Consider the following 20,025-nt stretch of genomic DNA (forward strand, 5'->3'; position numbering starts at 1 on the left):
CCTTTAAGCACCTGACCATAAAGTCACTTGTAATTGTGCTGGCGAATCTCGGCGTTCACCCTCGCCGTTAGACATGCAAATAACTCGGGGTTAGTTAGCTAATGGGGTTGGCAGGGTCGGTGGCTCCGGCTCGGGAGCGAGTTCATTCATTAAGGGTTGATGGCTTAATTGCCAGCTCGCAGCATCACGAGCCGCCCCCGAGTCGGCCACCGAGACATCCGACACCCCGATTTTCTCGTCCTTTCTCTCCTCTCTCTCTCTCTCTCCTCTTTTTGCGCCTCTCTCTTTCCTCTCTCTCGTGCCTCCTCTCCTCTCTCGTGCCATCAGCAACAGGTTGCATCAGGAGCCAGGAATTATCGGTACACCCGGTAAGCCGACGATCCAACTCGTTTGCGCCCCGAATCAAGCGAGCGAGCCGGCATTAATTAATTGTCCCAGCTTGTTCGTCGTACCGCGACGGAAAGTCCTCCCGCCCTTCCGGCTGGGGTTAATTGTCGAGCACGTCGTTAACGCGATCTTTTCTGCTCTTTCGACCGAGGAGAGATCCCGCAGTCCCCTTTGCGATAACTTTGAAAGGACTCGTCGTGAGTTTCAATTTCAACACCGCGTGATTCTTCCCATTTGCAACTCAAAGCGCGCGTTTGGGGATTTATATATTTTCTATGCATAAATTTATTTTGATTAAAGTTATTCTATTTTTATGTACGGCGATAAAAATTATCAAAAAAGAAATATTGTACTAATTTTATTCGGATGATATTAATGACATGGATGATGTTAATGCATTCATCATCATTAAATGTGATTAGTATTAGTATTCTAATCTGCAATAAATATCTTTAATTAAAGTTTGGTTCTTCAAATATATGTTAATTTATGTCACAGAAAATTTTTGAAATTTATTCACGTTGCTGTGAAGAAAAAATATTTCAATATTTTTCGATAATAAATTTATTTCAATTAAAGTTATTCTATTTTTATGTATGCAGTGAAAAAATATTGTACTAATTTTATTCGGATGATATTAATGGCATTGATGATGTTAATGCCTTCATCATCATTAAATGTGATTAGTATTCTAATCTGCAATAAATATCTTTAATTAAAGTTTGGTTCTTCAAATATAATTAATTTATGTCATATAAAATTTTTGAAATTTATTCACGTTGCTCTGAAGAAAAAATATTTTAATACTTTCTAATAATTTTTTTATATGCAGATAGAGAGAGAGAGAGAGAGAGAGTGCAGAAAGCTTTCTAGTTAAGAATTAACAAGTACTTTACATTTCAGGACATTTGTTCTCAACGATACATATTCATTGCACACGATATTCTCTCTCCCTCCCCCTCCCCGCGCTTTGCGACTTTATTTTTGTTGGCGAGTCCGTGCCGACCGTTTTTTTTTTTTTGGCTTGGTTTACGCAGAGGTAACGACCATACGAATTTTCGCCATTTGTATGCGACACGACTCAACTGTCAACGTGGGTCGACATGAATTATCGTAAGTGTCAGGCCCTACGACCCGCTCGTACGAACGGTTTAATTTAAAGTTGCCGGTTTAATTCCTGGTAGAAAGCGCATTTGCAACAGTAGCTGGAATAGAGACAGAGAGAGAGAGAGAGATAGAAGACAAGGCTTTCGATTCAAATGCGCCGCTCTTCTCTTATCGTTCCCATTACTATGGAAAGTTTGTTTGTCATGACTTTTTGCTGTATCATTCGCGTAAAAAAAGAGATCATCCGAGTCGAAATTTTCCTCTTACTTTTGCTAACATCTACTTTGATACTTTAAATAGCCAGATCATCTTATCTTGAAATTATTTAATCTATATTTAATTTTATACCGGAAGCTCCTCTTTTAAATCTCTAAGTAGGAAACGCTCGTTTAGTGCCTATTGTGATACAAAATAAGAGCTTAATGCAATGTAATTGCTATATAAATGAAATATGTCAGAATCCATAAACGAGAAAAATAAAGGTTGAAAATAGAAGCAAAATTTTGAATTGTAGAGTCCGATTAGGTGAATTGTCATACACGAAAAATTCTTAAGTATATGCTACGTGCGCAGTTTATCTTAACGAAAGAAGTGCCGAATTTCATATTTTAATTTAAAATTTAATCTGATTATGACAGAATTCTGAATCTATTTTGTAATATAGTTTTTTTTTTTTTAATTTTCTAAAAAAATATATTGTTGAATTAAAGTAACAATTTTATTATATATAAAAAAAATTTAATTAAAATAAAATTTAATTAACTTAAAATAAAATTTAAGTTATATGATATCGTTGAGACAGTTAAGCTTCCTAGAAAATAGAAATCAAATTATAAATTTTAATATGAAAATTTTCCGCACAAAACAAATCATTTCTTATCACGAACGCTATAAGTATATGTTATAGTTTAGTGGCGGCAACTCGCTGCGAAATCTCGCGAGGAACTTAAGCTGTAACTTTGCCACTCTGCCATTGACCTTATCGGGCGGTAGTATAAAAGAGAGATGTGCCGCGGATGAAAATGGCGGTGCTTAGGACCATATCCAGAAATTGCCGTCTGGTCTACTTACACGTGCTCTACGTACACGCGCCTGTGTACGACTCTGTGTGCACGCGTGTTTTGTGTTTGTGTGTGTGTGTGTGTGTGTGTATGCGCGCGCGCGCGCGCAGGGAGAGAAGAATCTCGGGGAAAGACGAGGATGATTTAGTAATGAAGATATTAACGGACCGAAAGAGCGCCACACAGAATACTGAGATTCAACTATCTAACTGCTGACATAACTCACGTTTATGACTCCGCGGCGGCCGCTTCTTTCCGCAGCCCTCGACTAACGACGCTATCCTTGTTCCTTTTGCACTCCAGTTAGATGCCACGTAATTAATGCCGACGTCGACTTAAGAAAAACCAAAAGCGTAGATCTTATGCCAAAGTTACTTATTCGTGCGAAAATTCTTCTTTGATGTGCAACGTTTTTTTTTTACTGCTATGAATATTTTTTTCTTTCGGTTAATTATTTAAATTTGTGTCTAATGATTTAATTATAAAAATCATTGATATCAAGATAAGAAAGTTTTTAAAATATTATTAGAACATTATTATTATTATTATTATTAGAATAATATAATAATAATAATATTATTATTATTTTTATCAGAATAATTTATTAAAATAATAATATTCTTATTATTATTATTAGATTAATTATTAGACATTAAGTGTTTTAAAAACGAAATATTTGAAAGAGAAACGGACTTCAAATGTCAAAGAGTAAAAAATTGTGTAATCGAAAATTGATGCGATATCATTAGAATATTTTTGACAATTTCTCAAATTACAGGTCATTTAATTGCAGGCTGAATTAATTAATGCCATTATTTAAATTTAATATACACTGTGCTTATCAGGCACAACGTTATCAGGCGCTGATGCAATTATGAAATCTATCGTTGTATGTCTTGGACGTTTCGCGCACGAGACAGCTCACTGCGTTCTCTAGTGATAGGAAGTTTATGGATAACGCGTCTCGGTGGCGCGTAGATCTTAATGCGAAGGACCACCCCCTCCGTCGCGTTAACAGCGAGATGGGTCTGAGGGTTGTGATCCGGCATCGGGGATGTATGGGGAGGCGAAAAGAGCAAAGAATAGGTTTCACTGGGGTACATTAGCGGAGTTATACCCCCGAAGGCATGACCCGCTACGCTGTATATCTTGGTTATTTTTTATTACCGCTCCTGGCAACACATAACACACGTACAAGTACGAAAGGACGATTTTTCCATCCATCGAAGCCCCTTTCTCGCCGCCGTGCGAAGAACGAAGCTACGCGATATCCTCCATCATTATTTCGTCCTATATAAGCCTCTCATTGATTTATAATTATATATTAATATGGAATATTATCAGTGATTTATCAATAATGTGTCTTAAATCTTTGTAAAAACCAAAAATATAAGTATTATTATTCGAACTTTTATGACAATATTTTTATTATCATTTAAATCATTAAATAAAAATAAATAATTGATATTATATGATGCAATCGGAGTAATTAATATCGTACGTATACAATAGAATAATAATACATTCATAAATTAATTATGAGGTTTGCATGCTTATATTTAGAATTATTTAATTTATACATAAAGGATATCAGTTTTCAAAGAACTTAAAATATATGAGAAAATAATTTAATTTTACAGATTCTATTTTTAAGTGAGACATATTTATATTATAGCAATTTTTTTTATCAGACTTTAAATTAAAAAAAAAAAAATATCTTTGTTCGAAAGTAGCTTATTTTTTATTATAAAAACATGCCTAAAAAATATTGGAAGCGATTTCTATAATACTAAGGCGACGTTATGCAACATTAAGTACAGTGCTGTAAAATCAATATTTCTTTTTCCTAACGAACATTCGTCACTGCCATCCGGGCCAATAGGACTCCATATGTCGGTTTCGAATCGTGTTTTTCACGCGCCGCGTTCAGACACGGATGATAGAGGGTATCTCAGGGGTGAGGGTTGTTTTTTTTTTATATTTATGGCGCCGAGGTAGGGTGGTAGCCGGGAGGGTGGCGTTAACGCGCGCCCTTTTTTTACGTTAATAACCATGCGTGATATAGGCGAGCGTAGTGAGAAGAGTCGGAATGAGGGGTGGGCGATCATTTCACGTGGGGTGAAAGCCGCTTTTTTTATTTTCGGACCGCTTCACACGCGGTGTGTGAGTGCGATTCTGTCGAAAATTTTTTGCGTACGTTTCCTGCTGTATATTTCCAATCGTCGTATTTTTTCGCATCAATAAATGATCAATGCATATAATAACACGAGACAGAAGTATAATTTAAATTCAGTGTATCAAAAATATTTTTTTTCAAAAGTATTTATTTTTTATATGTATTTTTAATATGTATTTTTAATATGTATTAAATAAAAATGTATTAAAAAAAATATTATGTATTAAAAAAAAATATTAATATTATTGCGCATAATATATATTATGAAATATAAATATCATGAAAGATTATAATTATATGTAAGATTGAATTTTTTTTTAAACTAAAATAACAATTCTTATTTTATTATTATTACTTCTATACTTTAACAAACGACTTAGTGTAATGGCAATAGGGAGAGTTTTTTAAATCTAATAATAGAAATCTATCATTTTATATAATTCACGTACCACGCACGAATACACTTATGACTTTGTTATACATAATCTAAGGACGAGGTGGAACTGAGGGTTGCTATACCGCAAAGCCTGAGTCGATGACAGGTCGCGCATCTCGAAAGCAGGGAGGCCTCTTGAATGACTGGTGGAAACTTTTCGCGTTACTTCTTTATTTCTCCCGCGATCGTCATTTCGCCAAATGACTACGTTGTGCACTACGCACATTGCTGCTACAATCATTGGACAAGTAAAACTTTTATCGGCGGTTTTCACTGACCGCTTCTTGTTCCCGCACCCGGATAATAGCGGGTAATAAATATTAATATTTAAAAAGCACTTTGTCGATTGTCTATTGTAGCGACGTCGATGATTCGCGAAATTTATTAGCGAAAGTATATTGTCAAGAAAACTTTTTTTAAAGCTTACACATTCTCGGTATCCTACAATTTTATATATATTTTTTTTATTATACTTTTGAATAATATATAATAATAGAATAATAATAATTCTTGTATAATATATGCTGATCAAATAATTGTGTGTGCGAATTAATAAAATTTTTATTATTTAATTATTATTAATTATTATTATTATTATATATAAACACACACATAATTGTTATTGCTATTATTCTTAACACTTTTACAATCATAGTTATATATGAGAAAAAAAATTAGAAATGTTAGACGGCTTTAAAAATAATAAATTTTTTTTTCAAAATTAAAAAGACGACAATCTTATTGATTTCTTTCTCGCGTAATTATAAATGAAAGAAAAGATAGGTCACTATTCGCGTGCATATATGAAGAATCCTTATTATTGATACGACGGGGTGAACTCACATTGTGGGGTTCCCTGTACGCCGGCCGATTATATTCAGCCCCCTTTTATTCTTCTTCGCGTTGCGGGGGCATGCCATTTGCGGGTGTAGGGTGGGCGCAAGTGGGAGGCGACGAAAAAAATAGCTTTATGTCACGAGGGATCATTACAGACTTTTTTTTTTCTCTTCCACAGAGGGGTCGAAAAGTGGCAGGGTCAGGGATGACCCCTGACCTTGCGCACAGTGCACAGTGGTCGTTCGTGACGATCGACATGTGCAGTGAAACTCGTACCGAATCGTATATTATGCGTATAAAAGAATTGCACGCGCCTTTACTATCATTTTTTTTTTTTTCTTTTAGAGAATAATTATGTATATCGTATGCGTGCGCGCAGCAGATGAAATTATTTTCTCGAACGCAATAAACAGAAATCTGTTCAGATTAAGGAATGTAAATTGATAATGAAATTCATTTTAATTAATTAATTACAAATAATATATAATTCAAGTCACACAATAACAGAGTAACAAAAAAAAACGTAATCAGAAAATATTAAATAATAATTCAAATACAAGATAATAAATCTTGAATTCAACTAAATTTTATTTCCACAAATTTTTATGGCAAATACATATACATTATTGAAGAAAGAATTTAAAGATAATATTTCCTATCACGTTTGAATAAAATAAATCGCTAGTATAAAAAAAAAAAAAATACAGTAGATACGGATCGTCTTATGTAAGACATTAGAAGTCCTGGCACAGGCCGATGCAACGAAATACAAGTAAAAAGTTTCGAAGCTTGTTTTTCGACGCTTGTTTAAATTTCTTTTCTACTCGCTGTTTGAGCGTGTTAACGATGCTTTCTCGTTCGAGACGTTTATATTCCCGGACGATTTAATCCGCGGCCGACGAACCCGGGCCGGCGCGGCGTGCCTCGCACCGTGACATTTCGGTACACGTCGCAGAGTCGGGACAACGAGTCGCGATAGTCACGGAAGAGCATCCACGTGGTGGAGACCCACGCGGGGCCGGGGAACGAAGAACGGAAGCGGAAGAGGGCGGATAGCGGACGTTTCGATGTCGAATGTCGTTTTCACGCTCGGCCCCCTCGCTCCCCCCCTGTCTTCTCGAACTCGTGTGGCACATTGTTTAATCGATACGTCACTCGCGCGCGGATCCGAAACGTCCGTCGTTCACCAAGCATTCGCAATTCTCTCGTAAGGTGCAACTGCACTCTCTTATTCGCGCGCATTTTTCTCCCTTCGTCTTCGATTTCGATTCGCGACGGCGGGGGACATCAAAGCGAGGGGGACGTCTCATTATCGGAGTCTCCTTCTTCCCCGCTTGGCGACCATCTGACTTTACGCCCCGTTTCTCCGGTTTGTCGAAGAACTTGTACTCCTGTGATGATGACAATGGGATACCGTGACCGGGCGATAATGACGCCGGGTGTAATTGGATGCCCGTCAAGCGCGGATAACTATTTGAAATATCGTGCGAAATCTGAGTTCACGGATAGTCTCGCCTCGGGTGGTACATAACACAGTCATAGATGTCATTGAATTTTCGCTATAATAGACAATGATATAGGAAATACTATATTAAATTTCATAAATATATAATTTTATATTTTTTCGTAGTTGTTAAAATAATATAATTAAATATTATTTAATATCGTGGTTATTAAAATTTAATATTTTTAATATTATTTAATATTTTTAATATTATTTAATATATTAATAAATTATTTAATATTATTAAAATAATATAGAAAGTGAGAATTTTATAAAACATTTTATTATTTAACAATTGTAAAATATTTTTTTATTGATTCATTTAACATGTAATCAATAATGTTGGTAAAAAATTTCAAATCAGGAATATTTTGGAATACATATTTGGAATGTTTGTTGTATAATAAACCAAATTGAAGTAAAAGTAACCGAATATTGGCTAGTTAAGTATATTAAATTGTATAGGTGTAACTGCAGTTGGCGCATCTGTGGAAAAATCGATTCATAAGCAGGCATATAAATCATTGAAAACCGAACGATACAGTTCTGTGTCCATAGAAATAGTCCGTTTATAACTATTGATTATGCTATGTTTATCCCATTTTATCCTTCCTTTCCTCCTCTCCCATCTCGCATAGACAAGCGGCTCTTCGCTATAACCATTTATCTATTTAAACAACATTTTGTTACATCAAAGTGTCTATTCCGCGTGAAATAAATATTTTTCTCTGCAGAGAACATCTAAATTTTCAAATATTTATTATTGAAATTTTGATAATTTCGAGAGATCTCGATAAATTTCAGAATTTTATTTGAAAGTGTATTAAATTGATATTTTCTATTTTTTACATTTGTGATTGTTAAATTCAAACAAACTATTTTTTTAAAATACTAGAATATTAATAAACGCGCGCTACGCATTTTTTTGTATATATATATATATATATATATGTGTATATAATTACTTACATATTAATTCTAGTTTTCCACTTTTTCAAAATAAATTAAATAAAAATTATACATCTACTAAATATTTAAACTATCAAATGTGTCGCTCAGTTATCACAAGCTTTTATTGGTATAAAGTAATGTTCAGTGCATCGTCGAGATAACCAATTAGCATCGCGAAAAAGAGGCAACAATATTGTCAGCATCGATTTAATAAACTCCGTAATATATTAATTGATAATTTAATAATTGATTTATAATTTAAAATACATGTATAATTTAATATTCCGTTTGTATATACATACGTCATAGCACGGAAAATATTTCAGCAACGAATAATCAAAACATAACATGGTATACGGCCTTGACGATGTAAACATTAGCGCGCTAGTTATGGCTTACGGCTTTATTATTCTCACGGCGACACTCGAACAGTAAGGAACGCGAAACACTCCATAAAATTTCTCTACTCAACGCGATCGCGACAAGTATCGGGAAATAATTTGATATCATAAATAATTAATTATCTTTCATACACTTTAAATTTTGAATAATTATATACGTAATTATATCACAATGGATAAATTCCGAAGCGCGTATTTTGCGTGACGTTTTAATCAAGAATCAAAATGATTAAAATCAAAATTGTAAATTATTGTTTTATCGCGATCTTTCTCTCTCTTTTTCTCTTTATAAACAATAATTATTTCTTTAAAAATACTTTTTTAATTATATTTCATCCGATACTTTATTGTTCGATTTTTCGACAATTTAAATATGATTCGGCTTGAGAACGCGTAATAAAGAATAGTGAAATCGCAGGTTCGAATAATGATAAACATAATAATAAGCTCGATGATATATTAATCGTTTATTAAATAATTAATCTATAATTTAAAATACTTGTATTATTTAATATTCGACACCGTATATACATCACAGTACGCAACATATTTTCGGCCGCGAAAACAATAACATTGTAATCGGCCTTGGCGATGTAAACATTAGCGCGCTATTGTTAACGTCTTATAGCCTTGTTATCATTCATACAGCAACGCTCGAGCAGGAAAGTAGTACTTGCCGACTCGCAATACGATTTTTGTGTGAAACGGGATTCGATCATGCGAAAGTGCGGGAGTGTCGTTCGAAAGTATCGCGCGTACAAGTGCGGAAGAATCTTTTAATAAAAATGCGGGAGTGCTATTTAAAATATCGCGAGTGTGAATCAACCTGAGAGGAGGAGGAGGCCTAGGAGAGGCATCCTGCACCGGCGGAGCAACGTGGTTAGGGCCTGCGGTTAGGACACGCATCTATTATAAAATACATATAAAATTAATTATTATAAAATTATAAAATTAGTTATATGTAATATAATAATATGTATAACTATATAATATGTATTATCTGTTTTTTCAAAATCAATTAAATCAAAATTATACATATATAATATTTGAATTGTCAAATATGCAGCCATGACAGATTTTTATTAATATGAAGTAATACAGCGTGATATTGAAATAATCAATCAACATTGAGGAAAAGAAGCAACAATACTTGTGAGTATCGATTTAACATGTCTTTTTTAAGAATGGATAATCTCACGTTATACGTATATAATTTTGTAATATGATATATATATATATATCATATTAAAAAATTATATACGTATAATACCCTCCTAGGGTGTAACCTTGGCGTGGTGGGAGGGCATAGTACCTGGATGGTACCTTAAGGGCCTTAAGGCCTACTGAGGTATTGAGAAAGGGAAACCAAGCACCCAACGCCGTCGTCGCTGTCATCGTGCCGCGGACGGCTCGTCGTATCGTTAATGCTGTCAACGTGCCGCGGACGGCTTATCGCGGCGTCGGTTCCGTCAACGTGTCGCGGACGGTTTTCGCGTCGCGTCGCGTGTCCATACTGCATTGCCACGAGTCGTACAATGACTCATATGTGGCACGCACATCTGTGGAGGACTTAGTGCGTTGCCTTGTTGCTCGTCATCGGAGCGTACGAGCAACGAGAGAGTCGCGTAACCGCATAACCGCGTTTTCGCGTCGTCGCGTTTTCGCGTTGGACTTTTATCCCGTTTTCACGATTCGAGGATCGTACTTCGTTGCCGACTAACTGGGATATCTCTCAGCGTTGCTATCGGTAATATATTAATACCCTATTAATATAATTAATTTTATATGATATTAGGTAACGTTAATACAATATTAATGTTATATATATTATATAAATATTTATGTATTAATAAATTTAATATATTAATGGAGACGCAACGTTAAAACGCCTCAGTATCGCGGCTGAGGTGAATGCCGGCCGCGTAGCAACGTATGATCGTGCATAATATAGATGCGACGATCGCGCGGTTAATCAAGAACTTCGGTTCGAGAATTGGCTGTGGGGGCACGCTCTGCTTCGACGAACGGTTCGGCCTGAATCGGTTAGAATTCGATCGATTTTTGAATCGTCGTTCCCTCATCTTGTACCGTCTATCAGCTGTACTGTATCGCATTGAGGACAGTTGGCTGTGTTTTATTAGGTTCGATTTTCGCTCGCTAGAGAAGCTGATTTCTCATCTTCTAAGTGATCTAAATTGTGACACTTAGGACTTGGGTATCTTCATTCTCGACCCGTCTCTCAGCCTTATGATAAGCGTAAGTTTCAGTCTGTATGATAGAAACTTGGTGGTTCTCTGTGATCGTTCCTAATAAAGTTCGAGTCGGCCCTCGGTGAGAACAAGCGCGGACAAGAATTGAGCGTCGATTCCATCAATCGATTTCGTCTTCTTCCTTTGCTCGCTTAACCCTTGCTCGGAGTAATCGTGAATTCCCGACTTGTCGACTCGCAGTATGATTCTCGTGTGAAACGGGGTTCGATCGTACCGAAATTCGAAAGTGCGGAAGTGCCGCTCAAAGTATCGCGCGTGTGAATGTAGTGCGGAAGTATTTTTTAATAAAAGTGCGGGTGTGCCGTTTAAAGTATCGCGCGTGTGAATCTACCTGAGAGGAGGAGGAGGAGGCCTAGGAAAGGCATCGGGCATCGGTGGAGCAATTCTGTGGTAAGTAAATTGTTATTTGTATATTAATTACATACAATTTAAATTGACTACCTAATTACATAATTTGATTTTTTTTATATGATTGAAACAAGAGAGAATTAGAAACGGAAAAGATTTTTATATAAAAGCTACAATCTTGTAAAAGTTTCCATTTCTTAATTATAGTCTTTATATGAAATTATTAGTGTCTTTTTTCAAAATTTATAAAATTGTTTTATTAATCTGTTTAATATTATATGCATTGAATATAAAATTCAATACTTACAATAAATTTTTTGACATATTAATTATTTTAATTATTAATTATTAATAATTTTACTACAATTTGCATCTCTTATTTATATGTTACAGATCAACGCAGCGATCCTAACATCCTGAGAGGAGGAGGAGGCCTAGGAGAGGCATCCTGCACCGGCGGAGCAACCCAAGGGTGAGTATTATTATTTTTATATTAATTATTATAAATCCCGTACACGCATTAATTCAATTCGATCATTGTTTGAATAGTTTAAACAAGAGAGACTCATGCTATAAAAGTTTTTATTTAAAATAATTTTCTTTTTTAGAATTTATAAAATTATATTTATATACCTTTTTATTATTATACGTATCAGATATATAAAATTCGATGCGTACAATAATAATTTCTTGAAATATTAATTATTTTAAGCGTTGCTATAATTTGGATTTTTTATTTGTGTGTTGCAGACAACGTAGTCTCAAGACCAAATCTCCGCTGTTGCGCATCAGTGCCGGTGAGTGACAAATTTTTATTTAATTCTAAAGTAACGGATTTCTAGAAATTGTAGATAAATTATAGATTGTAGATAAATCTGTTACTTTAAATGTGAATGAGCTAAAATAGTTTTATTTAAATAACTTTTAATAAGTATTTTTGATATGCATTGCATCTATTGCAAAAATAAATTAAAGTCTAAGAAAGAAAATTATAAAGAAAACATTTTTATCAATTTGTAAATTTTATCTGATTTGATTGAATCAAGAATATTACTAATTTTATCAATTATTGTTTGATAGTAACTTTTTCTTATAACATGCACCGATCTTATTCTTATTTCTTATAGCTCATTCATATCGTAGAATTTGTTTGTAGATACTGCTTTTAAATTTTGTTTTTACTAATATAAAACCAAATAATCAATTAATTAAATTATCTGTAATATAATAATAAATGGCATAAATGTTGTGTAAATTAATTTATCTTTATCATTAATTTATATTTATATTAATGTGCCATAATTTTTTAATCAAAATTTTGTTTGATAATTTGGTTTATTTTAGTTAAAATAAAATTATGAACGATCTAACGTCTAACGAACGATCGTAAAGTTGCACGAGCGTGAACTGTTTACGCTCATCTGCCGGTGTTAATTACCCGGCAAAAGAAGGAGCTTTTCTCCTTATCAGCGCAAGAAGAATCTTGCATTTATTCGCCGGCGACTAAATAGTCGGCCTTACAAGAAGGAGTATCTCCTTTTTCATCATCTCTGGTTAGAGATCGATCCAGAAAGTGGCCAGGAGCAACGAAAGGTAGGTCCAACTGGCCTGAAGAATGGATAAACTATATAAGGATACGCAAAATAGGCGGCTAAAATCGTAGCAAAAGGTACACAAGATACAATTAGGATCCGCGAGTAGAGCACATGGTTAGGACACGCGGTTAGGATACGCGGTTAGGGATATGTTTTCCAAATCTCCGCTGATTCAACCAGCAAGTAAGATTGTTAGAGTTATAGGAACATTTTGGAAAATGAAACTTCAAAATTTATCATATCCTCCTCGGGGCTTAGAAATATCTTGATAATGAAATTTAGAACATTATTTAGAAATAACCCTTTCTATTAGGGCACGCGAGTAGAGCACGCGAGTAGCTCACGCGAGTAAGACACGTGATTAGGGCACGCACTTATTATAAAATATATGTAACTATTATAAAATTAGTTATATGTAATATAATAATAATATGTATAACTAATATGTATTATCTGGTTTTTCCAAAATCAATTAAACCAAAATTATATATATATATATATATATATATATATATATATATATATATATAATAAATATATAATATATATAATAAAATATATATAAAGCTTATGTCAAAAGACACCCTCTAACCACGTGAACGCCGTGCAAATCAAAAATCACACTCGCATCGAAAGATGGATTTTGCTCGAATGAAGAATCAGAAAATGCGAAAGACAGACTCAAAGCAAGCACCAGTCGTTTTCCAATTACCTTGAAAAAAAAAAAAAAATGATCCCAAAGAATAATAGGCGGCGATTTGATTCAAAGTTAGGGCTAATTTCGCAGACAATAAAAAAGTTGCGCGTTTGGAGAGAAGGCAGATAAAAAACGTACATGTACAATGTACGAAGGGGCTCGAAAAAGTGATCAGGATGCTGGGACCGGAGACGATGTAGGATTTGGCGGACGTCCATGAAAACGAATTACAGCGATTTAAAGTTTCACCTTTTTCTCGCCGAGACCACCTTTCCCCTCCCCCACACCCCTCGATCCTGACCACCCTTCTATTTTCTTTTCCCTCACGACCGTTTTCCGTGCTCATTCCGCACAGTCCTCCGATCAGCGGGTTATTTCGAAGATGACAAGAGAAAAGAAGATATATATCTATATATATAGTGTCACACAGGGAGACAAATTCGCGTCGTCGGGGGCGAAGTTTTCTTTCGAACCCCGCGGGGCGCGCCAGGTGGCACGTCGTTTGTCGTAATGCGAAATTTTACAAAGCACACTGTAAATTCTTTTCGCTGGAGAATATTTCGCGGCGAGAATATTTTGCGCTCGGCAAACTCTTTCATTGGTCATACTGTGATAAAATTAGATTGTCCGATAGACCCACACGAAACGCGCGTTGGCGGTGAAGTTAATGTACTGCTTAAAATTACCAGCGTTTGTTGAAATTGTTATTGAATTATTTTCGCTCCACAATTACTAGTTAATTTATTATAAACTCTTTATCGATGAAAAATTTACATCGCAATATGTATAATACATATATAAAATAACTGCCATTAATTACGCCATTAATTATTTAGTATGAGACAGAGCAGTCTGCTCTTTATTATTTATGCCCAGAATGAAATATGAATCACACGTTTATCAACCTCAGTCATAACTCTCAGTTGGAGTTACATAAACCCGCTTAAATCGCGTTACGTCGTGGCTCTATCGGGCGGGTGTTGGATACATTGATAACTTTGAATAATATTTATCGTACTGACCTGTTGATGGCCAGGACGCGACTGAGGTTGGGAGAGAGCCTGGCCTGCATGGTCTACTTGCACCGCTGAAACTGTAACGAGTATTTGGCATTTTATTCCATTGCGCTAGGCTTTGATGTACTTTTGTATTTTTTTTTGTTTTTTTACGGAAATGAGACTCGCGGATGGGATCGAGAGCGGGGATCGGAAGCAGTCGGATCGACATTTACAGAATCACGCATTGCCAAGGAACTCTACTTGGACTTGGAAGCGGGTCGAAGGGCTTCGCGGAACATCGTCGTCCGATCGACAACATCGGTTTGTTTTCTTTGTTCCTTTTTTTTTTTCCCGATTTATACTCTGGAGAAACGGAATTACAGGCCAAACTCTCTCTCCGCCTCGACCATCATCACCTCCAACATCAATGCGTAGAATTCTTTCAACCTCTTTCATTCTAATTGTAGGTTTCTACTTATGGTTACTACTATTATAAGTTGCAGCAACGCTGATACACGTGATTTCGTTTATTTATTAGCGTATGTATTTCACTGAAAACCTTGCATACAAGGAGGAACATTAGCACAAGCAAGATTATATTACTGAGACTGAGAAATCTCATATCTGACTATAATATATAACTTTGAAAAATTGACAAATATCCCAAATAAAGTGATTATGCCACAGGAAAAGGAATTTAGAATCTGAAATTGAAATTTCATTGACACATTTGTCTGTTGGCGTATAATTTAGTGTCTTTAAATTCATATTTGTCATCGTCGCAGCGTTGCTACATTAAATAGATAATACGGATGTTGATCGTCAAGCATCGTCTTCAACATCCTCTCCATGCATTAATATCAACTATATTGCAAGCAGTGAATATAAAATTCTTCGTTATAATGCTTAAATATGACCGGAAAGCGCTGACATTTAAATCGCAGATTTTTTAGAATCTCCGATTTTTACAGAACGATCATTCAATTGTTAACGATCGGTCCTCCTCTTTATGCAGACATTTTTATCCTTCGACTTTCGAAACAAGAAACGCATTGCCTCGCCGGAATGGCAATACTGTAGTTAAGTATCTGCATGCAACGATCTAATGTATAATTAAGACATAGCATGTATAAAGACCGCCGTTCGATGTATTGTCTTAAATCAATTTTTTTTTACAATTGATAGCGCGCTATTCACTTCTGTTTCAAATCATTTCTTTTTATCATTTCGTTAGAAATTATCTGAATAGATATATTATTTATTAAAAAAAATAGTAATAATTTTTTTCTCTTTATCTTAAATTTTTTTTTGTCACCTTAATGTTTTTTCTTAAACTATAAAGATTATTAAAAGTATATCAAAAGCAGATTTTGAAAATAGATTTTTAAAGAAAAAGGATAGTTGTCGCAGGGGGTAATTTTGGCTTTTACAATTTTTGCAAGTGCTGATGATCACAATTATCGGAATAATTTTACAACTTTCTTCCACAATCTGATTAGATTCTTTCAATTTTTTTTGCTCTCCTTTATTCCAAGAAGATTAACAGGAGCGATTGGAAAGGTACGAAAGGTGGGAATGCGCGAGGAGAAACGAAGAGAGCACTAGAATGGCTCTTGTATAGCACGCGGCGGGATGATCTCGCGATGGAATTTGGTTAAATAGTCGTCGACGACGGTCGGGCTCGGGTGCTTAATAAAAATCGAAGTCGTTCGTTGCGGTCCCCTGATCCCTCTCCACCCCCCCCCTCCCCCTGCCTGGCCCCTCACACGTTCTGCGGTCAAGAGGCGAAGCCAACTTGGGGCGCACTGTTCTCTCTCTCTCTCTCTCTCTCTCTTTCTGCTTGTACGCGTTCTTCTCGCACACATGCTGTAAAATACGTGTCTCTCGATTTCGCACGTGTGCCCACCTACACAAACGCGCTCACGCTCTCGTCTATCCCCCGTATAGTTGTGTGCACGTATACATAGATGTGTGCGCGCGCGTCTCTTGGCCACGAGTACGGTAGCGATACGTTTCTCCGACAAATAAATAAAACGAAACCGTAAGCGAGGGAATAAAATGTGATTTACAACGGTGGAAAGACAATGGCCGAGGCTGCGCACGATAATGTATGCGGATGGCGCGGACTGGTACCCGGGGATACTGACTTCTGATTGGTCGTGCCCCGACGCCACCGCTACAACGGAAAGCGATAAATAACTGCGAGCAGATAAAACCTTTCTTTCTCCTCTGCCTTGGGGCTTTAGCCTGGGCGCTCACGGCATCGAGCTTAGCACTTGCCCGAGGCGTGCCTCTATCTCCTTCTTTCTCCCATTCTCGTCCCGATTCTCTGCCGCAACCCGTACCGCCAGAAACGTCCGTCTCCCTCTTTCCTCCCTCCCTCCCTCCCTAACCCCCTCCCTCCACCGCTTCACTCTTTCCATATGTTATGTTCGTTGTTTCCCGCGGCTCACCTCCATGAAGCGATTTCGAATCGTAAGGATCATCCAGGACCATCTCGCACGATTCTCCGCTGCCCCTGTATTATAGTTTGCATCTCTTTTCTTCCGACTGTTCCCATTCTCATTTTATTCTTGTTCTGCCCACGACCAAGTTTTTAAAGAGTCACATTTTCTTCATTTTGACGGATAAGAGAATTTCCGAAGATAACGCGGAAAATGTAAAAATATTTCATAGTCGAAACGTTTGTCATTATGTTTGAAGAAGAAACAAGTTGGCGTCTTGCACGAGGAGGAAATTACAAATAAAAATTTGTTACGATATCCCATTAATGGCTAAGCATGTTTCCACCATTATTTATGCAACGTCTCGCGATAATTTTGTAAGATATTTTAACGATTTTCTCGGCGCTCAGCTGATCCCGCGCTTGATGAGCTTTCATCCTTCGCTTCGAGCCCCGTATTATCACCGGGCACCCCGAGTTTACCGTGAGCTAAGAGGGTGCTACATCGAAAAACGGACGGCGATGTAAATTTTTCCCCGCCGCTGGCACCGGGGTGTCGGAAACAATGAAGGGCGATGTTACCCCAAGACGATCGATCGCTTATGGGGGTTCTTTGGCACGGTGACTGAAGTTTAAGGGGAAGTTTGGTCGAAGGGCTGGCCGAGAAAGAAAGGAAGATAGAAGGAGAGAGAGAGAGAGAGAGATGCCTGGCTTTACAGAAATATTATATTCTCCCCCTGTGACAGCTTGTTAAAAAATATATCTAACGGCGGATCCTCGTTCCGGAAACACACTCTTCGTAAAAGCCCGTCTTCTAATTCAACGCCATTATTGCAAGGAATAATCTCTGAGTATTATAAGCATGTGAGTTTTACATTATTTGGAAAAAGTCGACCTGAAGTAGATTGAACTTTATTCACAGTGAATGCAAAAAGGAAAAAGATATTATGCAGAAGAAAAATTCGTATTATTGAGTTTTTGATGATGCATCTCGAATCTACATTTTTTTTATACTAGAATACTTTAACGCTAATAACTTTATTTCTTATATGAAATATTGATAATTATTGTGATGTTGCGCCAATTTTGTTATAATTTTTCATAGCCCATCCATCTTTATTATCATAGCATAAAAGCTTAGACAGTTTGTCACGCATCGTTTTAATATAATTTTACTTTAGTCAATCTAATGGCAAGTTATCAATCAAATTTAATCATTGTTTGAAGTAATAATATTTAATCTTATAATAAAATACAATATTTATAATAATATATAATTTATATTAAAATGAAATGAATAAAACATTTATGCGTCATATAATTTGACTGAAAGTCAAATTATCAATTAAATTTAATAATTGATTAAAGTAATAATATTTAATCGTAATAAAATAAAATTCAATAAAATTTTGTCTTTATTATACGAAATATTAATGTCGATATGTAATCCTCACAAACTTGAAATATTTGTATCTACTACGGCGTAGCACATATCGCCTCATCTGCAATTCTTATGCTTTTTCTGCCATAATAAACCTCAATATCATCCATATTTGTTTGTAAAAAAGAACATTATCGATACTATAGGAAATTCGCAATCGTGATTGACTGTGATTGGCAGTGCGCTCCGGAAATCCTTGCCAACGAATTCTCTTCAACGGACGCATTTAATTAAAAATCCAGAACCATTTCATTCGACTATATATAAAGAGAGTGAATGAACGTAGTAAAGGATTAGCGAAAGTATGAAATATATTGCACAAACCGCTCGGACGAATTGGAGGGGGAAATGCTATTGAGAGATGCAATTATTTAAAACAGCAATTACGGAAATGAAAGAGTAGATTGGATAGGTCTGCCATCTCTCGCCCGAGAACGAAGAATATTCGGTTGGTTCCTGCCATGCGGAAAAACTCTCTAAAAGGCTTTCCTTCCGGGCCGACAGGCAGCAATGCCGGACGAAAAATCAAACGCGAGGGTTCGCTCGCGTTTCGCTTTTTCCCCGCTTGCGATACGTAATCCCGACGCTTTTATTTGTACGCGCCGCTTTTTGTATACGGTGAGATTTTCCCGCGAGGAAATTAGCTTAACGAACGTATTGTGTACTTTTTCACACTTGATCGGGAAAATTAATATTTTTTAAAATTAAATCTACATTTGTAACTCTTGTAAATCTAAAATTATATAAATATGTCGAAGTTTCCTTTTTCTCTAAAGACGTTTGTATATATTTAGCTACATTTTTTAAATTAAAAAAAAAAAAAAAATTTGATCTTGCGAATGAAGGAACAACAACGCAACCAATTGATCGGTTTCGAGGATAAAAAAGGATAAAAAAAAAAAACGAACACTGTTGATCTATTCGGCAACAAAGGGTGCTGCGAATAACGAGAATTAGTCCCGCAGGAAAACCCTTCGATTGAACCTACATAATTTAAAATTTACGAGCTCGCCGATCATCCCTTCCCCGACACTTGTTATTCATAAAATTTATCCGATACTTTGTCGCCGCATGAAAAATATGAATAGCCCTGCAGCTGTAATCGACTTGGTATTACAAAAATAATTTATTGAAAGGAAATATTTCCGTTAGAATCCTATATATGGTAGAAGAATTCTGTTAAGGAATGTAGCGTGTCTCGTGAACATATAAATTAGCCTAGATAATTTTGTGCGCATTTAAAAAGAATCTATTATATCCCTGCTATTTTTCTTGACGTTTAATATTTTAACGCGCACGCAACCAAACATACACACCGTGCTAACCGCGTACAATAATAATAATAATAATAATAATAATAATAATAATAATGA

General features: G+C 35.8%; 1 protein-coding gene across 9 annotated transcripts in view; it reads right to left on the minus strand.

The window, feature by feature from the left end:
- The window catches only part of LOC126858560 (zinc finger homeobox protein 4-like), a 363,658-nt gene that overhangs the window by 16,189 nt on the left and 327,444 nt on the right, over window positions 1–20,025 (minus strand). The window contains exon 8 of one of the 9 annotated variants that reach the window (XM_050608979.1): window positions 14,653–14,863. The exons of the other annotated variants lie outside the window; for them this stretch is intronic. Within the exon in view, the coding sequence (XP_050464936.1) occupies window positions 14,724–14,863 (140 nt within the window). The 3' untranslated portion in view covers window positions 14,653–14,723. Of the gene's footprint in view, window positions 1–14,652; window positions 14,864–20,025 lie in introns of those variants that run through there. 9 annotated transcript variants of the gene reach the window in all.

Source organism: Cataglyphis hispanica, chromosome 26 (genome assembly GCF_021464435.1).
Source record: "Cataglyphis hispanica isolate Lineage 1 chromosome 26, ULB_Chis1_1.0, whole genome shotgun sequence".
Lineage (NCBI taxonomy): Eukaryota > Metazoa > Arthropoda > Insecta > Hymenoptera > Formicidae > Cataglyphis > Cataglyphis hispanica.